Here is a 25,330-nt window from a genome sequence, read left to right as displayed (position 1 = left end):
CGATCCCCGATTCGTTAGAGAGGCGTTGGGACGGAACTTTCAATCACAGCAGAGATTAACTTCAACAAGTAATTCATAGCATATTTTGTCATAATAAAAATCGGGGTGATCGTATAAATTTCATCAAATTGATATTATCGTAAAGTTTTTATTAAAAAAATCTGATATAAAAAATGAAGAGAACGTTAAAATTAATTATTTATGATATTTCCTGGATGTTTCAACGAGCACAGGGGAATGTTGCGCGCGCGATGCATTTTTATTTATACAACAAGATGAAGACGTGATTTTGCATAAATGTCTTTCTCATTAGTCTATTCCGCGACGACGCAGGCGCAAGATTTCCCATGTCGTTGTTTGGCGAACGTGCTTTGATTCCGTAAGGAAATTCCGTCGAACATTGACGCGGAATATAGCCAAAGGGTCCGCGGCCATTCAACGTTCGACGAATTTATGTACGAAGGATGCATGCATATAAATCAAGACGGCATTGTGCTCGAAGTCTCGTGACTTTACATACGCACGCATTCGAGCACCGTGCTATTGCGTCGTGATAATCGACTTCTCCTTGGCGCTAACAACATATATGTATATATATGTATGCCAGTAATTAATCAAATAATCACTTAAGTAACTTAATGATGTCACGCAATGTCAAGTGCGATAATCAGTTGTTGGTCGATTGTCCTGACGTGACACGCAAATGAGACCTATGTATACATTTGCTAACGTACGCTAATTGTTTGGGCGGATTTAGACGGAAAATACTTGGTACTGCCATCCGGAGAATTGCACATCAGAGACGTCGGCCCCGAAGATGGATACAAGACTTACCAATGTCGCACCAAGCACCGTCTCACAGGTGAAACTAGGTTATCCGCCACAAAAGGACGTCTGGTCATTACCGGTGAGTCAAAACGCAAAAGTGTTTCAATCCTCTCTTTCTCATATAGAAATCACGATTCTGATTCAGCACCGCTCTCTTTACAAAAAAAAAAAAAAAAATAAAAAACAATGTTTTGATCATTCTTCAATGTGAGCTGAAATTAATAGCTTCATTAATCAGCGTCTGTGTGTTTTTCAAACAAAATCAGAATCGTGTTTCTGGTTTCAGACCCGGATATCATAAATCATATTTTCCAATATTCGCGGATCGATAATAAAGTTGATATTATTAATTGCAGTTTTTTTTTTTACTTTTCACAGTTAGTTAATTATGCAAGATAATTAATTGTAAAATCGTTATTATACAATAGTTTGCTTATCAGTCAGAAATTTAACGTAAAAATATAAGATCAAAATAAATTCAATACAGTATATTGGTGTTTTACATTACTTACATGTTAACAAATTTATTTAAAGTTTTTTTTAACTGCTTTTACGATCAAGTATCCATCACATGTTGCCACGTGTCTGGGTTCGAAACTATAACCCAAGAGATAATTGATTTCTCGTAAAACAAATCTCGTTGTTTCTGACGTTTCAATCGGGTATTGTATCGGTATTTAATATTCGCTATTTTTATTGTTGTGCACTGTGCTAGAAAATCAATTGTCTCTTCGGGCTTGTAATCACGTTCGACAAACGTGCAATTGTTTGTGCCAACGAGCTTGATCGACTCATTCGTAAAAAGGTCGATTCTTAAAGAATAATTTTACTCTGTATTTTTACATTGTCTCTTGATGCTTTTTATTTTGTGCGAAACTTATGCCCGAACGTTAAATCGCGATCAAGCTCGCGGGTAAACCTGAATGCTGGGACAGGGTACCCCTGCGGGCACGCGCCACCGCCCGCCCAAAAACTCGACTCTTGGCATGATCGGATTCGAGAATAATTATCTAAAGTTAATAATAAATGAAAAGAAAGAGAATAAAAAAAAAAAAAAAAACATAATAATTTGTGCGAAATTCTTTCGACGCTTCGCGGCGCCTTCCGCGATCTCCGGGCTCTGTCCTTCGCTCTCGCGTGGTAAGTTTATGGTTACATGTTCTTTCAGCCGAGAATTTCAGCGTTCAATTTCAATTAACACGCACGTTTTCAATAAACGTGGCACCGAACGCAGCTGAGCTCCGTTCCGTGCTGTGAATTAAATATGCGAATCGAGGTTGCAAATTTTTGTTTGTCTCTGCGTATAAACCGTGCAGTTGAATGATGCAGTGGTCACACTTCCCACTTTGAAAAGCCACAGGTTTCTGAGCATGTATTTTATTAAAAATAATTATTATCTCCAAAATAATGTACGTAAAAACTTTTACTTTTAATCAATTTTTATTGATAACTACATCACTTACTATTTCTCTCGACGACTTAACTTGTCGCGGAATTCGCATAACTCAAAGCAAGAGATTCTCTTTGATATACATCAGCGGATTCAGCGCGTAACAAAGAGACGTTGAGTGCAAAACCACTTTCGCGCTTTACAACTGATGATCTCAAGTTTCTCGAGTGCTATACTGATCGGCAGGATGACACCGATAAGCAAATCGCTTTGTTCGTACACGACCAACGGCGCGCGATAGCATAAAAGCGAAGTTGTCGAGTCACGCGCTGCAACAATCTAGGAGTCTAAACTAGAGCAAAGATACAATGTAGCTGTAATAAAGATGATTGGCGGCACGAACAGGGGACCCGGCAAGTATAAACGGCTCTACATGGCTTTTCGTTATGCAGAACCCGTTGGAAGCGCGCGACCAAAGTTTCCTTCGATGGACAACATAAATGGGCTTTCCGTGAGCTTGGAAGGAAATATACCGCTTCTGTGTCCTGCCCAAGGATTTCCGGTACCATCTCATAGGTACGATCGGAGAACACGGAGAAGATACTCTCTTATGTGATAAAAGCTACGAAATAAACATTAGATAATGATATATAAAATAACAAAATTTTACAAATAACGAAAGCAGTTAAATTATAAAAAAAAGTCTTATTTCTAGTGGACAAAAAATTATTATCTATTGATAATATTTTAAATATCGAATGTACGATTCAAGATTGAACTTTCTGTAATCAAACATAGAGTTTTCAGCTTCTCTTGTTTACAATTGATATTTCTGCAAATTATGTTTCGAGGCATCATGTGTGTAGCACAGGGGTTCTCTGTCCCCTTTCATTGCTCTTCTTGAGATGATAATTTTTCTCGAAGACGCTGTGAAATTTATAAATATTTTACATCAAATATTTTCGACAAACTAAATTTGTATTAAAACAGTAAACGAATTCGAGAGACACAAACACAGAAACGGCGTGAATTTTTAGAGCCGGTGGGCAGTGTGCGCCCAAAGATTCCGTCGACGGACGATGTACGCGGTTTCCGGACGATCGTCGGAGGCTCCCCGGCCCTGATGTGCCCGGCACAGGGGTTCCCCGTTCCTCTGTACAGGTAGAGATTAGAAATTATCACCAGCGTGAGCAAACGCGAATCCTTTGGGATAAACGTTAAACGCGCAAATCACAAATTATAAACGATATGATCAGAGCCGGTGGGCAGCGTGAGACCCAAGTTTCCGACGATCGACGACTCCAGGAGCTTTCGCACGACAAAAGACGGCTCGGTCACGTTGCAGTGCCCCGCTCAGGGGTTCCCTGTCCCTCTGTACAAGTAAGTCGCGGAAGTCGCTATATATTTTTTTTTCTCTTTCGGTCTTCTTTCTGGGTTGCACAACTCGTCGCAGAACCTGTGGGAAGTGTACGTCCAAAATTTCCGAGCGTCAGTATCACAAACGGCCTCATTACGCCAACGAACGGAACTTTGCCGCTTCTGTGCCCTGCACAAGGCTTTCCAGTCCCATCATATAGGTATCGCAGAGAACCTATTTAATGTCAAAGCGACTCTCCATTACGAAATTGCGATTAAACATTCCGTTCTTGGCAATTAGCGGTGACGGCACATCCAACTTCGTGACGTCTTTACTTTTTACGTCATACCGCTCTTTACTTAACAACGGTCTTAATTTGATACTAATAAATTTTTATAAAGAGCAGAATTAAATCGTATTTTTTATTATATTAATTTTTTCGTATTCTTATATTTTTCTTGTAATACATTTTATTACAAAATTTTATATTTTTTAAATTATAGTATAATTACTCATTTCTTCAGATTAAATCGTGCAGCGCCGAAAGAAAATTGTATTACATTACACTTTTTTATAATCGCTTGTGTTAGAATATTTCGAAATTTAGTACGAGCTTCAGGGGTTCCCCGTCTTAGACGATGGAGTTGAGTAGCGTATATGTTGTTCGATAATGTTTAGAGCCGGTCGGCAGCGTGAAACCAAAATTCCCGACGATAGACGACATCAGAGGATTCCGTATGATCAAAGGTGGATCCGTGACTTTGTTATGTCCCGCTCAAGGGTTCCCTGTCCCGTTTCAGAAGTAAGTCGAAACTCGCGACACTTGTCTTTGCGCTTTTCGGGGTTTCACCTCGTCGGTTTCTCTTATAATTATTATCTTCTTCCCCGGGCCGCAATTGGCAGAGCCTGTAGCAAGCGCACGTCCGAAACTTTCGAGCGTTGTCAACTTGATTGGACTCGTGACAAAGAGTAACAAGAGTTTGCCGCTTTTCTGTCCGGCACAAGGATTTCCTCTTCCGTCTTATAGGTAGAGTAAATAATAAAACATCACACACTGGTTTTAATACAATTACACAAAATTAAAAAATTCTTAATTTTTTTAAAAAGTTTTTTTTTTAAAGTTTTAGAATAATATTGATGTACATCGAAAAATATTATTAAGGTTTTAAAAAACTAGATATTTTAAAAGATAATTTTTAGTCTAAAATGTTGGAATTGTAACACGGAAGAGCACGTCAAGGCCCGGATAAATAATAACTTTCGAGTGGGTTACCTCTCTTTTTAAAGTACTTTATTCCGCTCAAAAAAAAAGGGTCCCCTGTCCCCTGATATACATAAGTGGATCAGTGGATTGTCAGCGTTTTTGACACGTTTCCCTCACGCTCTCGGTCTTTTTGTAGAACCCGTGGGGAGCGTACGTCCAAAGTTTCCGACAATGGATAATTCGCGCGGATTTATCTCCAAGCAGGAAGATGCTTTGACATTACTTTGCCCTGCTCAAGGGTTTCCCGTACCCTCGCATAGGTGGGACAAGGTTATATCGCAGTATTTTAGAATTTCAAAATATAAAAAGACGAGATCTGTGACACACACAAACACGAGAGGAAAACACGAACGTCAATGCAACTCAATTTTAATATTTTTAATTTTTTTCACATCATCATTTTCTTTTAATAAATTATGAAAATTTTATATCAGAAAAAGTTCGTATGTCTCTCTTTTCTCTTTCTTTTATCATCAAGTATCTTTTCAATTATTTTGATAATATATTTTTTCTTAATTAATAATATTAATGTAATAATGTCCTGTCTCAGCAGTCAGTTTTGTGTGACAAGTCTTCAAAAACAAAAAGAAAGTCTTGAACATTTTATCAGTTAAAGTTGATATACTTCGTAGTTGGAACTATGCAATTATAGATTCGCATTGTACGCTCGTGCTTTTTCTTTCGCTTTCTTGTAGAACCAGTCGCCAGCACAAAACCGAAATTTCCGATGACAGAGAACTCGCGTACGTACACTGTTCATTGCGATCAACCACTGACTCTCATGTGTCCGGCACAGGCCTTCCCCGTTCCAGCTTTCAGGTATATACAAAGCCCATATCATAAGAAAGTGAATGAGTAGACTGCAGACCGACGTTCCGGTTGGCGCACGACCGCAATGCGGAATAATAGAGAAAAGACGAGGAAGGAAATTGTGGACGACGCTTACACGCACGCGTTCATGTTTTTCTTCTTTTATTTATTCGATTTCTATAAGAATCGATGTATACATATCAATTTCCGGTTTATTGATTGTCGCACGAGACAATCAATGCATCTTGACAATGCAGTGTATGAATAACGCGACTGCATTAATAGTTGTTCTACTTTCTGATATTAAATTTTTCCCACGTGCATAAAATTTTTAAATTATTATAACTATTATTTATTAAATATTAGTATGTTTGACTTTATAAATAAAAAAATAAATGTCGCTTTCATCGATGTTTTCTTGGTATCTTCGAACTTTCGTAGAACCAATTACCAACACTCGTCCGAAATTTTCGTCGCTGGCGGATTTGCAAGGATTCAAAGTATATCTCGGGGGTGCAATGACGTTGCTGTGTCCTGCCCAAGGGTTTCCCGTCCCATCATACAGGTAAACAAAGTGTCTTCGTTTTCTTCTTCTACAAAAGACAATCTGTTCCATCAGAACCAGCGTCCAGTACGCGTCCGCAATTGTCCGGTTCAAGCGATCTTCAGCGATTTAGTGCTTCTTCGCAAAAAAGCGTTACGCTCCTTTGTCCCGCTCAAGGATTTCCAGTACCGCTTTATAGGTAGGATTATCATTTGACCATTTCGCTCGTAGATTATTAATCATTTTTAGAAAAAAATTTTTAATTATTTTAGGTAATATTTCGTGATGTAATTTTTCTACGTATTACATAAGAAAAGTTAGTATTATTCTTCATTTTAATGCACTATAAAATTTTTGCGACGTTACTCTTTGAGTAGATTATAATTCAAAGATATTTTTGGCTATCAACGTGGAACGTTCATCGATGTTGGCGAAGAGGGCAAACCCTATTCCAGCATATTTAGAATAACCCAGCGCTGCTGGCTTTGTGCATATCGGACTGTCTAGCGTTCTGTTTTTAGAACCTGCGTCGAGCACCAAGCCTCGGTTTCCATCTGTAAACGACGTTGGCTTGCGCGTTACAAAAGGCGCGGGTTTTACGTTGCTATGTCCGGCTCAGGCGTTCCCGCTTGCCACGTATAGGTAGGTCGATGTATAGGTTGGTCGATCTCTTAGTGTAGAGGAAAGAAAAAGAGAGAACATCCGAGGGTTTCTTCTCCCCCAGGATGCTACCCTGTCCCAGTATCGATTTCTTGCGCAGAAAACAAAATTTGCGATTAATGATCTCGATTTTTCACTCGTCGAAAAACAGAAAAATTTTTTTACACGTTTGTATTTTTTGTTTCTTATATTTTGAGTTGTACTTTATTTATTTTTAATTAATTTTTCTATTTTTTTTGTCTCGCAAAATAAGTCATTAACAAATCTTAAACTTAGTTTTGACAATAAGTAAGTTTAATACGTGATAGAGCAATTGCTTTAATTAACAAAGTCAATCGACTTTGGTCTTGACAACAAGTTTGATTTGTAGAACCGGTTGGCTTCGCAAAGCCCAAGTTCTCAACTATCGATAAAAGCCGTACGTTCGAGATCGCGGAAGACCGGGGTCTGACACTGCAATGTCCCGCCCAGGCGTATCCCGTCCCTGTTTTCAAGTAAGTTCGCGGAGAGAAAGCGCGCGGAGATTATATCGATTTTCTACGGGAACGACGGGAGTATTTGTGTATTTCTGGTGTGACGTAGAACCGTTGTCGAGCTCGAAGCCAAAATTAACGGCACTGGACGTGAAATCGACGAATCCGAACACGATATTGGGTTCCATCGCGACTCTATTGTGTCCCGTTCAAGGGTTTCCTGTGCCAGCATTCAGGTAAATTGCTTCTTAACTTCGTACTTGTCGGGGCCATTCTCGAGCATCTATTTTGGGGTGGTCTTTGATCATGCCGTTGGGTGAAGTCATCGTGGACACGTCATAGCAGGTGATTATCCTCCCCAGTGTTTCACGACGGTTGCCGAGCGCTGGATAGTCAATATTGCGCGTCTGATTGCTACAGAAATTACCTTGTCTCGGTATAGCGGTTTTTACTTATTGAAAAGAAAAAAATGAGATTGTCGTTGTAAGAAGATGAACTTTATTTAGAACTCAATTTTTATGAATCTGTAATTTTTGTTTTAAGTTATTGTTAGATGTAATTACATCTGTATTTGTAAATAAATAGAAATTTTGAATATTTATTGTAACTTCGTGGTCATATCTAATGATTAATGTTAGAATTTTCATGAATCTGGTTCTTTTTTGTAGAACCGGTTGCCAGTACGAAACCGAAATTTCCAATGACAGAAAACTCTCGTACATATACAACGTATACGGTGCAACGTGAACATTCTTTGACGTTGCCATGTCCGGCTCAAGCATTCCCCGTACCGAACTACAGGTATATTAAAAGTATCTGAGCATGTATATTAATTGATGCGCGGGCTACGATCAGAGAGTGACCAAGTAAACACAAGAGAAAGTGTACATTAAAGGACAACTATCGATTTTTCTTTCCGGCTTAATCGCGTCCTTGTTATTCAAATTACATTCAAGTCCAGCGTGTCCTATGTGCGAGCTGTTCTCGGGTTTCGTTCGACACGGAAATTTAATAACTGTCGGGTTTTACTTTTATTCAGAGCTGAGAAGGGAGTAATTCAAACACGCATAGTTCACATATTTTACTTACTTTATTTTTTTAATACCTATAGTTTTTTCTTCCGACAGCTACAATTTTCACATTTTTACTCAGAAAACAATTGATACACAAATATAGTAAAAATTCAAATAATTTTTAATACATGTACATTTTTTTTGCGTTGTGGAAAGCTTTATTTCTTGGTCAACTTTATCTCTGATTTTCTCTCGGGATACCCAGTCTCAGCGTTCGAAACGTGTTATTTGATATCGGCACGTATGATATTCTAACGTTTCCTGAATATAGAGCCGGTATCCAGCGCGAAACCGAAGTTCACGAATGCTGATATAAAAGTAGTGAAGCCGACACCAACTTCTACCGCGGTGTCGATGACTTGTCCCGCTCAAGGGTTCCCTGTCCCCATTACACGGTCAGTACCTGTTTTCGTGCTTAACAACGTGCTTATTCTCTCGTCTTCGTACGCCTCTTAGAACCTACATCAAGTGCGAAACCTAAATTGCCGAGTGTACGTAAAGTTGAATTCATGGAGGCTAAGTCGCATGATGGAGTAAATCTGATGTGCCCGGTGCAAGGTTACCCTGTTCCAATCTCGAGGTGAGACTTAGACGAGATATATTTTCATGTGCGCGTTCATTGACTTTCTTTGAATTTCTAGTTTCCAACTCTCTCTCTTCTGATTTAATTACTTGATTCTCATGATAATGTTAAGTTGTCACACAAAATTATCATTTCGGTCACGTCATTTCGGTCACGTCATTTCGGTCACGTTATTTTTCTTATATAGAACCGGTCGGATTTAAATCGCCAATCTTCTCGAGCGATGATACCTCTAGAGCATATCCTAGACGTATGGGTACGGACGTGGTGCTTGCCTGCAACGCTCAGGGATTTCCCGTTCCAACTGCCAGGTAATCTCTCGTAAGAGATTCTTACGCGCGGATCCAATTTTCAGAGCCAATGGGCGCCAAGGCGCCTAGATTAACGTCAGACGATTTGAGTCGTACAATCGGAAGACACGAAGGGCAACCCATTATTCTTTTTTGTGCTGCCCAGGGAAGTCCTGCGCCTACTACTAGGTAAACGGCGTTTAGTTTCGCGATTGACAAAAAAAAACTAATTTCGCGTAAAAATCAAATCACGATCACGTTGATGCGTCTGGACACTTCGGAAGAAATTATTTTTGTTCACTGAGATCGAGCTTCATTTTCAAAGGGGAAACCCTGTTCCCGCTATGTGCACGTAAGAACGAGTAGTGTTTTCAAACAAATTAAAACATTCTTTAGAACCCGTTGGAAGCAAAGCACCCGCCTTTGCGGGCGACGCAAAGTTGTCGCTCTTGGTGCGAAAGGCGAACATGGACATTAGCCTGCCTTGTAATGCTCAGGGTCATCCTCCTCCAATATCTAGGTACGAAATCTCGTATTGTTTATTAATAAAGGCGTAAGGAATGAATTATGAAACAAGACGAAATAATACACAGTATTTTTATTTTTAACAAAAGAAACCGCATGTGTCGTGTTTTATAAAAAAAGAAAAAAGATGTGTAACAAAATAATTTATTAAAATCAAATTTGTAATAACGTATTATGTGGAGTAATTCGTTATTGGCAAGAGGAAGCCCTGTCCCCGCTTCAAGTGCAAGAAAATTAGGTTCGAAGTAATGGCAAGTCGATATTCCTTAGAGCCTGTCGGAAGCAAGGCGCCCGCCTTTGCCGGTGAAGCAAAGATATCACTATTGGCACGGAAAGCGAACGCAGAAATCAGTCTTCCGTGCAATGCTCAAGGCCACCCTCCTCCCGTGACTAGGTACGATATCTAATAAGGATTCAAATAACATCGAGCTCAAAGTGAAATTTCGCGAAATTTATTCCAACGGAGAACAAACATTTGAAAGTTATTGGAATAACAAATTCAAATGCATTTTACGAATTAAAATTTCTTTCAAATGAATTTTCATCATTTTTTGGAAATTTTTGTTGATTAGTCTCACAGCGCGGAACTCGGTTGATTCGATGTATCTTCGGCGAAATAATCACACGTGAGAAAGTCGATAAGGGGAACTCTGTCCAAGGGTGTTCAATCGAAACATAAAGCTCACATTCTTACGTGACGAGATTCTCTTTTATTCTCCTATTTAGAACCAATGGGAAGTAAAGCGCCCGCATTTATCGGAGACGTTAAAACGTTCTCTTTCGTTCGTAAACGCGGATCCGAAGCGAGTTTGCTATGCAATGCGCAGGGGCATCCCGTTCCCGTAACCAGGTATAATCAAATAATTGCAATTATCATCCACAATTTTTCATATGATATCTTCTGAATTCGAGTTCAATATTTTTTGTAACGATTTCCATTTTTTTTTTGTGGTTACTCGAGTTACCACGCTTTTTGAAATGCGAATTCGATACGTGGTCTATCATTCGACGATTATTTCATTTTCCTGTGTAATTAGAACCGGTCACCACAAAAAAACCGAAGTTCTCGAGTGAATCAAAGCTGGCTTCATACGATCGTGTCCAAGGCGACGATCTGACACTCTTGTGTCCCGCGCAGGGGTTCCCAGTTCCTACGCATAGGTACATCTACAAGTACTCTCTCTCTAAAGCTTTAAGATAGAGCAATTGCGACACAGCATGCGTTTATTTTATTTTCTATCGTGTATAATTAGAGCCAGTTGCCACGAAGAAACCGAAGTTCTCGAGCGATTCAAAGTTCGCTGGGTACGATCGCGTTCAAGGTAGCGATCTGACCCTGTTGTGTCCTGCGCAGGGGTTCCCAGTTCCTACGTATAGGTACATGTAAAAATACTCTACACATCTTAGAGTAATTAATCCCAGCATGTGAGGAGACGTTTATTTTTATTCCCTGTCATATATGTGTATAATTAGAGCCAGTCGCTACAAAGAAACCGAAGTTCTCGAGCGATTTGAAATTTGCCGGATACGATCGCGTTCAAGGAGAGGATTTGACCCTGTTGTGTCCTGCGCAGGGGTTCCCAGTTCCAACATATAGGTATACTCTTTCTAGAGTAAAGATCGTAGATAGAGCTTTATATATATATATGTATTTTTTTTCGTAGCATGATAAAAAAAAAAATTTATTTTATATTACGTTGCAATCAGAACCAGTCGCTACGAAGAAGCCAAAGTTTTCGAGCGACGCGAAAAAGGCTTGGTACGATCGCGTTCGCGGAGACGATCTTACTCTATTCTGTCCCGCTCAGGGGTTCCCAGTTCCTACATATAGGTACATGCGCAAGTATTAATGCCACAGACAAAGAGTAATAATAATTCTTGGAGCGCATGCAAGAAAAATCTTATTTTGTTCTTCACCGTGTAATGTTAGAACCGGTTGCCACAAAGAAGCCGAAGTTTTCGAACGATGCGAAGCTGGCTTGGTATCATCGCGGTCGAGGAGATGATTTGACCCTGTTTTGTCCGGCGCAGGGGTTCCCAGTTCCAACGTATAGGTACTTGCACAAATATTAAAGCTGTAGACACAAAGGAATAGGTGATTCTCTCATACATACAGCATGTTTTATAAATTATTAGAGCCAGTCGGGAGCAAAGCGCCGGCGGTGACGGGCGTTTTAAAAGGAGGCTTCATGGAAAGCAAAGCTGCCTCCGTTGTTGTACAATTTTGCCCTGCACAGGGCTATCCGGTACCTTCGTTTAGGTAAATTCGTTCAGTTCCATATTTATCTCTCTTGCAATTTATTTTATTAATTGTTATTTTAATATATTCATATTTTATATATATTTTCTATTTCTTTTTTCTAAGATATTTTATAAATTGAATTAGTTAAATTAATTTTGTTAAGTTTTATTGTTCTTCAATCAAAAGAAGGGTCCCCTGTTCCGGTATAAGTTGACAAATAAGCAAATTTTTGTTATTGTGTATCGCATGTTTTCTTCTACATTAGAGCCCGTGGGCAGCAAGGCGCCAGCATTTACGGGCGATGTAAAGGGTGTGTGGATGGAAAAGACGAGAGCATCTAGTATCGTATTACCGTGCCCTGCTCAGGGATACCCTGTGCCCTCTTTTAGGTAACACATTGTTGTTTTTACGCGAATCTCTCTTAACTTAAAACGTGTTGTACGTCGATAGAACCTGTTGGTACTAAAGCACCGTCGATTTTGGGGGAGCAGGGCAACATGATGAAAAGACGTACCGGCACACACATCGTAATTCTTTGCCAAGGGCAAGCTTATCCTGTGCCCTCATTCAGGTAAATCAAACACGAGTCAATTTCACTAGAAACAGACTGATATTTTTAAACTAATTTTCTGATCAATTTCTTTACTTACAAAAAAAAGTAGTAAAGAGTTTGAGTCAAATTAAAACTGAACGATTGCGCGAATGAAGCACTTTGTTACTTTTTTGTTTTTCTCATTTTATTTCTCTATGCGTTGTTTTCCGCGCTGATTTTCCGCTCCGTTTCTTGCCACCGAAGGGGTCTCCTGTTCCATCAAAAAGGTTATAAAAAAACAAGCGCATTCGTGTCGAGTAAAAATATCTTGCTAAACTGTCGTTGCATAAATAATTAGAACCAGTCGGAAGTAAAGCTCCAGCGATAACCGGCACTGTGAAGGGCGTATTGATGGAGACCGGAGCGGGAACCGCTGTCGTATTGTTTTGCCCAGCGCAAGGCTATCCTGTACCCTCATTTAGGTAATAGCACAGCACTAAAAAAAAAAAAAAAAAACATAACTAGATTTTCTTTAGAATTTTCTTATTTCCACTTTCAACAAATTAACCGAACCTTTAGACTTCGCGATTATCTATATTCTACGTTTATGTATTGATTTAAAGGAAAACGTTTATTTGATTATAATTATCAGAGATCAGAAATTTTCGATTCATTATTCGTATAATAAAAACGAGCATTAATTTTTTAATTAAAATCAAATAACAGCTTCGTTATGCAGATTATTTGCCCAAATGATTCGTATAATTGATTTTTTACGAAGTTCGAGTTGGCTTATTGTTTGCACGTTTGTAATCGTTAGAGCCAATTGGAACTAAAGCTCCGGCTCTCAACGAGTTAAGAGCGGGATGGTTGAAGAAAAGATCGAGCTCCGATGCTGTGTTGTCGTGCCCGGCGCAAGGCTATCCTGTACCCTCTTTTAGGTAATGTCGCAAAGCACGTAATTGGATCTGTTTATTTTAATCTTCGTTTGCAAAAATGTGCGCACAATCGTAATCTTACGAAATCTGAGTTGGCACACACATATGTAATCGTCAGAGCCGATCGGAACTAAAGCTCCAGCTCTCACAAGCGAATTAAGAGGGGGGTGGCTGAAGAAGAAAGCGAACTCCAGCGCCGTATTGTCGTGCCCAGCGCAGGGATATCCTGTACCCTCTTTTAGGTAAAGTTATCGCATTTAACGAACACGTGTTGCGTGTGTATCACTTTTTCTTTTATCTCGCGGTGACTTTTGTCCCGTTAGAACCGGTAGGCAGCTAAATGTCGATAATGAAAGACGTCTTGAAAAGTAGATAAGAAAAGGAAAAGAGCAAAAAAAGAAAGTGCTTTATTATTCTGTCAGACTTAAAATCTCGTGTCCAGTTTTAGGTAAACTTATTTAAAATCATTATTGCAACGACACGTGTGAGGTACGTCTTTGTTTATTAAAAAAAAAAAAAAAAAAAAAACCATCGCATTACGAAACCCAGTGTGGTGTTGCCACTTGCCCTGTTCAGGGCCACCCTGTGCCCAGTTTTAGGTAACTTCGCGCGTTTTATTTTTGCGCCGTTCTCTCTCAAATCAAAACATATTGTACAGAGCCTGTCGGTACTAAAGCGCCCTCGATTTTGGGGGAGAAGGGCAGTCTGATGGAAAGACGCACCGACACACACATCGTAATTCTTTGCCAAGGGCAAGCTTACCCTGTGCCAACATTCAGGTAACAATTGACTGACACGGTTTTTCTCATATAATTAACGAGAAACAGTTGACGCCTTACGATAGTTTCTTCGGTAGTTCTGTTGCGTAATAAGAGGTTGTAATGTTTTATTGCGCGTAAAGTGCCAATAGGCAGTAAGGCGCCCTCCGTCACGGGTGACGCAAAACGATGGCTGCAAACTAAATCGGCGAGCGGATTCGCGATGCAGTGCCAAGCGCAGGGTCACCCGGTACCAGCTTTCAGGTAGTTAGAGCGTAATTACGCCTTTTTTTATTGATCGTCAATTTGTGATCGTTATTTCATTCAGAATTTATGCCAACAGAATGTTATGAAAAGACTATTTAAAAGGCTCATTCTATGCGCGCATCAAGAGTTTTCTTTTCATATAAATCATCTTTCCGCGAAATTTGTTCTTTACGTTAAAGAACAGTTTATGATTTTGCACAATCCTTGTATTGTCAGAACCAATGGGAGCAAAGGGACCAAAATTCTCGAGTGACGATCGCAGTCATTCATTTATACGCGCCACAGGAAGCGCATTGAGTTTACAATGTCCCGCACAGGGGTTCCCTGTTCCATCGTTCAGGTGTGTACTTGAGAAATCTCGACACGCATATTTGCTGTAAAATGCGTATTTTCTTTCGTTCCGCTGCAGAGCCCGTGGGATCAAAGGCGCCCGCTTTTCAAAGTGACGCGAAAAGTAGTACTTATGTAAGAAATGCAAAATCATCACTCGCGCTAATTTGTGCCGCTCAAGCATCGCCACCTCCAACTCACAGGTAACGAATTGTGAACATATTAATTTTTTTTTTAAAAAAACATTTTTAATTTCTTCATTAGAAAAAAGATTACGAAGATTTTTAATAAATTAATTCAGAGAAATGGCGGTGGCGCGTTCTGTCCTTATTACGCAGATGTTAAAGATTTACTTTAAGCGATCCACACAACATAAATTTTATTTGCACATTAGAGCCAGCAGGTCGTGTATCCCCAAAATTTCCGAAATCAGCAAAATCCGATTCTTTCGAAGTGGCGACTGGTGCCGTAATAAGTTTGTTGTGCGATGCACAGGCGTTTCCTGCTCCCGCATTTAGGTCAGTTCATCAACATGTTTAATTAACTTCCGAATATATTCTGCATTTTTTACACTTTTTTTATAATTTGCAAATTACGTAATAAATTTTGATTGGCGGTGGCGTGTCCTGTACTGATATGATAATTAAAAAAAAAAAAAAATAACAAGCTTTGTTCTCGCGTTAGAACCGGCAGGTCGTGTGTCTCCGAAATTTCCAAAAATGGCAAAGAGCAATTCCTTCGAGGTAGCAAACAATGCCGAAATCAGTTTATTGTGCGATGCACAGGCATTCCCTGCTCCCGCATTTAGGTCAGTCTAGTAATAAATTTTGTTGCATTTCCGTAGAGTTTCTTCCTAAATAATCAATAAAAAAGTAGTTTCGTAACATTATCGTTCTGTAGAACCAATAAATGGCGCCAAGCCTAGAGTCGCTTCCACATCTAAATATGATGTCCTTGCAAATACCATTGGAGCAGCTGTAACAATGCTGTGCCCTGCGCAGGGACACCCTCTTCCAGCTTATAGGTATTTACGATTATTACTCTGCGAATATTTTTCTCTCCATCAAATTGATTAGATTCTTATACGTAAAGATATGCCTTCGATATCATTCCTCTCATTTATCCGGGAAAGAGACAGTTTTAGATGATCGATCAATAGGATAATATCGATTTGTTTTATCGCTCTGTTATTTGTGTACTTAGAGCCAGTTAGTGGCGCGGCACCGAAAGTATCGCCAACAGCTAAGATAACTGTCTTCTCAATCGCGTCGCGAAATACCATCACAATGTTGTGTCAAGCTCAAGCGAATCCACTTCCCGTCTTCAGGTATGCTGATGCAGATTAATGATGCGAATATTGACTCGTTGATTGAAATTTCCGTAGAACGAGAATTAAATGGTAATACGGTGGCTCTAAATAAAATTTCGTCGCTATATTTATGCAGAATTTGTAAGAAATATTTTTAATTCAAGATTTTTCCATTCAAGATAAGAAAACGTTGGAAGTTCGTAATTGTTACGTATCAATATTCTTTAATCGTCGTGAAACATTGAGATTTGTTTATGTAAAAAAAAAACAAGAAATGCATCTTGCCGATCATGTACTTCGGATTAAAATACACGATGTGAAGATATCGATTGACTCTTGAGATTCTGGTGAATCTTTCGCCCTTTCCGTTTTTAGAACCGGTTGGAAGTAGTCCACCTCGATTGCCGCCTAGATCCAAATTTGACGGAATGGTAAAACTCGAAGGTCAAGCAGTTACATTACTATGCGAAGCTCAGGCCAATCCATCGCCTTTGTTCAGGTGAGCAAAGTCGAGCATATAAATCTAACTTATCCAAACATAAATTAAATAAAAAATATTTATACTTTGACTAATAAAATTATGAAGAAGACAGTATCAATCGATATCTTTACATTGTATGAAACTCGCTTCTGTTTGCCGTGCATCAACGGAGCGTTTGATAGTTACAACAAAGACGACGATGACGATGATGATAATGATAGCCGTCGCGTTCCCCATTTTTTCCATATTTGCGATATTACAGAACCGCGAGGAAGTGTACGTCCGAACGTACGAGACAAGGATGTGAACGGATTGAGGAGGGACATTCAAATTGAACGGATGGTTGGTCTACCGTGTCCTGTTCAGGGTTTCCCAGCTCCCGCATTCAGGTACAGGCATTTATAAGCCGCATTTAGCTGTGCGATATTAAATTGTTTGCAACAACAAATTACTACAGAAAATTTAGATATTAATCGCAAAAGAAAAAGATTTTAAAATATAACTCAATAGAGCAAAAAAAAAAGCACGTTCTTTCCGTTGTACTAGCTTGTATCTTTGTATCGATTTTACTTACAGAACCGACCGGCAATGTCGCACCACGCATTGCCGGTGAGCGTTACGAAGGTCACAAGCTAGTAGACGTACCAAAAACGGGTATGGCGGCTTTGGACTGCGCAACTCAGGGGTTTCCTGTCCCATTAACGAGGTGATGAAGATTGCTGAAAACCTTCTGTTTTTTTTTTTTTACGATACCATTTCAGAAGGTACAAACAAAATAGCGCCGCGATCATCTGGCAAGAAATTCGGATTTGAAGTTGTTCTAGTTACTGAAGGTCAGGACGTCGCTTTGAGCCATTCGTTTCAGGGATACCCTGTACCTCTCACAAGGTAGACTTTGCATTAGGACCTCCTCTAAATCCGTTTTCTATTTCTTGTCATCATCGTCATCTACGTAATAGGCGAATAGGTACATTATTTTGGGATTAAGAGCGGATAGTAATCCATACAAGGTTTATTCAAAGCTTATTTACTACACGACGCTTACGTTAAGTATAGCAGACTTGTTAAAAATTGCAAAAAATTTTTTTCCAAGTCATTATTTTATAATTGTAAGTGTCACACGGTACATTTTGTTAGATATAAAGCAATCTTTGAGTCTGTTCAGCATCTGGCGAAATTGGCATTATACTGTCAGGTGAGTAAAGTGCATGCAAATTCTATTAAGTCAAAGCAGAAATGGATGCAATGGCGTACGTAATGTACGGGGTACGTATAACAAAATTCTTAGTCGCACCGAAATTTTAAATAATTTTGGGGGTTAAATCAAGACAAAGAGTACAAAAGAAATTTGATCAAAGAAATGAAACTCTTAGTTTGGACAATTTATTTATTACAGAACCGTCTGGTCGTACTGCCCCGAAGGCGACTGGAGACGGTCTTAATAAGTACCGCGGGGTAGAGGGCGAGTCTCTGGCGCTGGCGTGTGCGGCACAAGGCTTTCCTGCCCCGATAACTAGGTACACACACCTTCGTATAGATCTCTGTTTTCCCTAATTTGGACGTAGTCTCATGCTCCGCGGGGCACAGATCCTTGTATTCACACATTTGATATTTTCCATCCTTACCCTCTACCCCGTGTCGAGTGGCGGTACCTTAAGATTCGACAGGGGCAAGAAGACAGACAACAGATAAAGTGTTTTTTGTAAAACAAGGTTTTTATTAAAAATATGTATCAGGATTAGGAAGAAAAACATAGAAATGTTATTAAATCACGCAAAAATGTGAGAGAAAGAGTATAGAGAAAAAGAGTACACACAGAAAAAAAAAAGGAAAAGAAGATGAAAAAACGAGAGTGTGGCCGTGAGAAAGTGTAAATCAGAACACAGATTGGGAGGAAGAGAGGTCAACTGTTCGGTAAAACTCATGTTTTTCCTAATTTTCGTATGATAAATTCGTAATTTCGGCAATCATTTTAGTTCGAAAATCATTTTTACGAAACACCTCGCAAACTAAACGAGAATCAAAGCGATAGCGTTAACTGACGAAATGTGTATCCCTTTAACCGGGGCCAATCGGACGTGTTGGTTTTCAGTGCCAACTGGATTCTCCCCCGGGAGCAACCCTCGAGAATAGGTGACGGAAGCGCGACCTCGAAAAGGATGCGGGCCCTCTGCTCCCCCGGTATCCTCGGTGCTGATCCGGGTGGTCCGAGGGGGCATCACTCGATCAATGGGGCAGTCAATGTTGCCCTACACCTGCACACCTCCAAATAAGTCCCACAATATCTGGCTGGTAAGTCCTCGCCACCTTCTCTCGTGACTCCGTTCATCCGCTCGTGTTAATTCATTTCCCCACCCTCTCTTTCTCTCACTTCGTTCAGAAAGAAAAAGCGGAGAATCGAGCCTTTTTTTTCACGTCGTCCAAGTGCACTATCGCCATTAAACGTACCGCCAGTTCACCATCACTTTTGCTCCCTATCCAAATCGCTTTCCACACTATTTCCATTTACTTGATTATATATTTCGACAATATCTCGTCTATATAACTCCCAATAGGTTTATAATAATTGAACTTGTTACAAGACAAAAAAAAAACTCTTTGACGATTTTATATTGAAATGTCGTTTGTGTTGAGATATTGTTGCTTAGACATGTACGAAAGTGACCCTGCACTAGCACTTGCGTCCAACAGCCACATCGAACTATTGCTGCTACGTTCGTTTGATTCATTTTTATTACTGTTTCTTTTTCCCCGCCTTATATCAGCGACAATTACAAACAATTGCATACAATCACGGAGGAATCAAAATTGCGTAATTTGCTTTCATCCTCTGCAGTCGCTTCTCACCTTTCTTCTCTTTAGGGATTTTTGTGGCAATACTTACGCGCGAATACTTTTTTTACTTGTGTTTGTTTTTACTTTACTAAATCGTTCGTATCGTCGCTGCCAGATCTTTGTTGTTTCGTTGCATCCATTTGCATCGCTTTTCGATCGTGAGGTTTTGGTTGAAAACTCTCTTTTGATTGTCGATTATGATTTTGTTGAAGTTGTTATCTCGCGTGAGAGATATAATACCGACAGATCAGTGGAAGAAACGGAAGGCCGTGCCCAGAGACGCCCAAAGCCCCGCATATATAGAACAAAGCGTAAAAAAAGCGTAGAATGGAGCAAAACTGCGTTAGTGCATTCGCTAAAATTCATTTGTTTTTCATTCATTCTCATCTGGCCAGAACTTTATTATATGATTGAAAATAATGAATATTCACAAGATAGCTTTGAGATAAAGAAATATTTCGCGTATAAACAATTGTATTGTAAAAACCAGAAATATTTTAAATCTATTGTTCCATTTTGCGAGATATAAACTTTGATTTACACTATAATAAATAATAAAATCGCAAAACGAGCAAATCTCATTCCAAGGGTAGAAGCGCGAAAATCGGCACAATTCTTTTTCTTTTGTTTCAGATGGTACAAGTTCATCGAAGGCACATCGAGACGTCAACCGGTCCAGTTGAATGAACGCGTACGCCAGGTTAGCGGAACTCTGATCATTCGTGAGGCTCGAGTCGAAGATTCCGGTAAATATCTCTGCATCGTCAACAATTCCGTCGGCGGCGAAAGTGTGGAAACCGTTTTGACTGTCACGGCACCATTGATCGCGGAGATCGAACCGAGCGTGCAGACCATCGACTTCGGAAGACCGGCAACCTTCACTTGCACAGTTCAAGGCAATCCAATCAAAACCATCTCTTGGCTCAAGGACGGGAAGCCTCTTGGATTGGAGGACCGCGTATTGAGAATCGAGAGTGTGAAAAAGGAGGACAAGGGAATGTATCAGTGTTTCGTTAGGAATGATCAAGAAAGCGCGCAAGCGACCGCAGAATTAAAACTTGGTGGACGATGTAAGTAAAATTATCACGTTTTTTTTTTTAGATTTAGACGAAGAGATGTCTTTGTTGAATTGAATTTTAATATCTTCAAATAATTTCTTCAATTTGATATTTGATGTTCGAGTGGTTATTTATTTATCTGCAATTTATATAGAAATATATAAAAAAAAATTGATTTTGCTGTAATTACAATGTTCTGATTTTTCTTAAATACCAAATTATCAAATAAGAACTTGTTAGCGAATATAAAAAGTAGATTGTGTCAACAGGTAATTATACCTTTCTGTCTCTTTGATTATTGACAGTTGAACCGCCGCAAATTCGTCAAGCCTTCACCGAAGAGACTCTTCAGCCTGGACCGAGCATGTTTTTGAAGTGTGTTGCTAGCGGAAATCCCACCCCCGAAATTAGCTGGGAACTTGATGGAAAACGGTTGTCAAACACCGAGAGATTGCAAGTGGGACAATACGTCACGGTCAATGGCGATGTCGTGTCTCATCTGAATATTTCGAGCATTCATACCAACGACGGTGGACAATACAAGTGCATTGCTGCATCAAAGGTTAATACTTGTATTGTTTTTTTAGTTTAATCGTTATTTTACAAAATTACAAAAAACAGACTAAAAAGATTTTTATCTAAGTTTATTTCATAATTAGTGTAATAAATATTTTACTTTTGTCACAAGTTTAGATTAAAAAAGTCTGGAGAACGTTTCAAGTAACGTGAGCAATGCGTACTTTATGTTACAGGTCGGATCCGCCGAGCATTCTGCGCGTCTTAACGTTTTCGGTTTGCCATTCATTCGCCACATGGACAAGAAGGCTATCGTTGCTGGAGAAACTCTGCGCGTCACATGTCCGGTTGCTGGATATCCGATCGATACTATCGTCTGGGAGCGAGACACCAGAGTCCTGCCGATCAACAGAAAGCAAAAGGTCTTCCCGAACGGTACTCTCATAATCGAGAATGTCGAGCGAATGAGCGATCAGGCGACTTACACTTGCGTAGCACGCAACGCACAAGGTTACAGCGCACGCGGAACATTGGAAGTTCAAGTCATGGGTAAGTTTGAAAAACTTTATTTCCTCGTACATCTCTCGCGAAATTAATCGGTATTTTGTAACAAAATTAATCGATATACTTTTTAAATAAACGCGGACTTTTTATTAAAAAGTATCGAGATAATTTGTATCAAAATCTTTGATACAACAAAATTTAGATTAATTTTTAACGTTCTGAGAGTTTAACGTAAATTCAACGAAGTTTTAATGTAAAATCTATTATAATATTGCAATGAAACTTTCAATGTAAATATTCGCAAATCAAAGATGGAATAATTTTCGTTGGTTTTGATAACTTCGAACATTTGTAGCTTAATATCTAATTGTGGTTACATATCTATTTGATTCTCTTATAGTTTAGCAATTAATTATGTGAATATTCTTTACTATTATAATTTATTTCTGAATATTTCGAAAACGAAGGATACAATTGCAGCCAATGACCGATCGCTGACCAATCGACGAGATGATAATATTAGAATAGCGAACAGAGTTATTTGCAGCTACTATCTTTGCAGCGGGACTGTGTCTTTTATTAAACGTTGTTGTGTCGTACCGCCTCCCGTATTGAACATATGGCAGTGCCGAAGATGTCAGTGAATTGTTTGTTTTTTTTTTTTGTTTTTTTGAGGATGTGTCATATCGCGTATAGGAATTTTATCGTCGATTCTAAAAGGGTACGACTGTACGTAGGACACACGGGCACGGACTCGGACACGCGCACGAATCAATCCCGCGTAGCCAGCGTAACAACTACTTAATAACGTAGAACACAAAACGTACATCGACTCCAGAGAAGATACGCATTCGTGGAAAGTTTGAGGAGTTGGTATGGCGATGGCCGACTGAATCGTTAGTATAGAACTCTGTCTAATGCGCTTGTTTCACATCTCTTCTCTCATCGCCGCGTCCTTCTCGTGTAGTAACAAGTGCCATGTGTCCGTGCATGTTATAGGCATAGCACGATCAAAGTAAATATCTTCAAATATATCTTTGCTGAAGATCTCGAACATGTCCGCGACATGTGCATTAACGTTCATTAGAATTATATTAAAAAAAAAAAAAAAAAATGTTGAACAAAAAAAAAATCGAATTTGAAATTTGATCTTCATTGTCTATAATATACACGTGGAACATATAACGCGGACGATACATACTCCGATACACACATACGCGACCTAATCGTATATACATCCATACACTCATCCATCCTCAGTGCCGCCCATCGTTCAGGAGTTCACGTTCATGAAGCTACCGATGAACGCTGGGGAGTTTGCAAATCTGCAGTGTATCGTGCCGACCGGCGACCTGCCGTTGAACATACGTTGGAGCTATCCCGGTGAAGAGATGGGCGGTTCCTCTGGCGTAATCGCGAAGAAGGTCGCGGATCGCGTTAGCATGCTCATGATCTCGATCATCACCGCTAGACACGCGGGGGAGTACGTTTGTACTGCCGAAAACGCGGCTGGAACGGCGTCTCATTCGACCATCCTCACCGTCAATGGTTCGGGACTACGATCTACGTTCCCTAGAGAACACAGTCTTTTTCATTCTTTATTTGCGTTTTTGTCCTTTTTATTCTCGTTCCTGCACAGACCTTGCAAAAACAGCACCATATAGTTATTTCCTTTGTTGTTTGCCAATCCCCTTTTCCGCGTCGGTGTTATTAAATCCTCCGCCTCTGTCCTTTGAAGATTTTAAAATGCAATGATCAACGAATAGTTGACCGATAGGTGTCTACTAGAGCCGGCAAAAAAGGTGATTTCACAGATGACATTGCGAGAATGAAGCATGATCGTTTGTTTGATGACACCTCTAGTCGGGCCGCAGCTTCTACCCATTACCTTCAATACCGAAGTCGCCAATTGGGGAGATTCCGTGTCCGTGCCCTGCTCAATCCTGAAGGGCGATATGCCTATGGATATATCGTGGGCGTTCAATGGAATACCGATTGATACATCAAAAGATACGGGTATTACGATCACCAGAATCAGCAAACACTTGAGCACTCTCAGCATCGACGGCGTTTCGGCCCGCCACGCCGGAGAATACGCTTGCTCCGCGTCGAATCTAGCCGGTTCTGTCAGTCGATCGACAACTTTGACCGTCAATGGTACGAGATATCCTGATCCTCTCTCTCTCTCTCTCTCTCTCTCTCTCTCTCAGCACGGTTCTAACACAATATAGATTCTCGCTGTATATAATCAATGTCCTATTCCTCAAGTCCACCTCCTTCCATTGAATCGTTCACCATCCTCGCTGAAAAAAATCTTTCGACGAAGCAAGTAAAATAATTTCCATCGCCATACCAACCCTATTTGCTTATCCACGTTGCGTTTTGACTGGATAATCTTAAAATTGACGTCATAATCGAGACGTCCAGAACGTTTTTTGAGTCGCTCATAACTAGAGGATTCTCGAGTATGTATGTACGTCGCATCACGAACCGACACTCTTTCCTCTTTCTTGTCTCGTTTCTCCCAGTTGCTCTTTCCAGTTGCCCCGCAAATACTGCCTTTCGATTTCGGAGATGAACCGGCCAGCTGGGGCGAACTTGTCTCAGTCACCTGTTCCGTCGCGAAGGGCGATCAGCCAATCGAAATAAGTTGGGCTTTTAACGGAACGCCAATTGACACTAGCGACTCTGACGTGGTGATAGGCAGCACGAACCGAAAGAACAGCGTCTTAACTATCGAATCGGTCGCGGCTAGACACGCAGGCGACTATACTTGCACCGCGTCCAATCGCGTCGGTGCCACCGCACACACAGCTCACCTGTCTGTAAATGGTACATGTACAATCGATTCTCACGGAAAGAAGTAAATGTACGCCTATCTTTGTCATGCATCATCTTCCTTATTTTCCTAACGCATCGTCCGAACGGTGGTAGTTGATCACTGACGTGTTCACGAATATTGTTGTGCAAACATTTTGTTTACAACGACATTTACAGCACATTATATACAATATTTGATTTTTTTACACAAACGTTACTAATTATAATTTTACTTAAATTTACTTTAACAAAGTTTTACTAATTTTTTACAATTTTTTACAATTGTTCTTTTTTCTTGTATATTTACAATTAAACACACACACGCACACACATACAAATACTTTATTTATCTCTCCTTATCGCCTTTCATTCTCTCATTGTATATCCTTCCATCTGTGTCGCCATGTCGTTCACGCAGTCGCGCCACAGATCCTTCAGTTTTCCTTCGGCGACGATCCCCTTAACTCCGGCGAGATGCTGTCGGTCTCTTGCACGATCGTGAAGGGCGACTTTCCCGTTAATTTGACGTGGACGTTCGACGACATCCCGATCGACTCGAGTCGGCCAGACGTTAATATCGTGAATAATAAGAGGGTCAGCTTCTTGAGCATCGACAGTGTGACGGCAAGACATGCTGGAAGATACAAATGTACTGCGACCAATGCCGCCGGATCTGACAGTCACACCGCAGTACTATCGGTGAACGGTACCGCGCTCGTATATGTAAAACTTACTGCTTTATTTATACCACACCTGTACAAACTTTCGTTATTCTCTTGTAACTTCTTGTATCTTCGCAGTAATATCAATTGAATAATCATTGCTCGCGCTCGCTCGGCGTTGTCGAGAGATAATAATCTTGCAAATGTAACGATCAGAAAAAATATATATAAAACATCTGCAAGATTATCGTCGAAGACAGCGAAGTGATAAGGTCCATCCC

The 25,330-nt window shown here is 40.0% G+C and overlaps 1 protein-coding gene across 50 annotated transcripts in view; it reads left to right on the top strand.

The window, feature by feature from the left end:
• Positions 1-25,330, top strand: part of LOC109855225 (Down syndrome cell adhesion molecule-like protein Dscam2) — a 67,355-nt gene that overhangs the window by 17,762 nt on the left and 24,263 nt on the right. For 8 of the 50 annotated variants that reach the window (XM_020429189.1, XM_020429184.1, XM_020429188.1 and 5 more), the window contains exons 6-10: positions 758-907; positions 17,231-17,360; positions 20,123-20,559; positions 20,853-21,109; positions 21,300-21,612. In XM_020429189.1, the coding sequence (XP_020284778.1) occupies positions 758-907; positions 17,231-17,360; positions 20,123-20,559; positions 20,853-21,109; positions 21,300-21,612 (1,287 nt within the window). Of the gene's footprint in view, positions 1-757; positions 908-2,670; positions 2,795-3,474; positions 3,599-4,253; positions 4,378-4,478; positions 4,603-4,975; positions 5,100-6,268; positions 6,393-7,223; positions 7,348-9,668; positions 9,793-10,067; positions 10,192-10,523; positions 10,648-11,727; positions 11,852-11,933; positions 12,058-12,304; positions 12,429-12,489; positions 12,611-14,454; positions 14,532-15,764; positions 15,889-16,916; positions 17,044-17,230; positions 17,361-20,122; positions 20,560-20,852; positions 21,110-21,299; positions 21,613-22,827; positions 23,116-24,108; positions 24,400-24,805; positions 25,094-25,330 lie in introns of those variants that run through there. The other 42 variants (XM_020429205.1, XM_020429233.1, XM_020429215.1 and 39 more) reach the window with 20 other exon arrangements.

Source organism: Pseudomyrmex gracilis, unplaced genomic scaffold, assembly GCF_002006095.1.
Source record: "Pseudomyrmex gracilis isolate BER0280 unplaced genomic scaffold, ASM200609v1 scaffold_84, whole genome shotgun sequence".
In the NCBI taxonomy this organism is placed as follows: domain Eukaryota; kingdom Metazoa; phylum Arthropoda; class Insecta; order Hymenoptera; family Formicidae; genus Pseudomyrmex; species Pseudomyrmex gracilis.
This window is presented reverse-complemented; position numbering and strand designations above follow the sequence as displayed.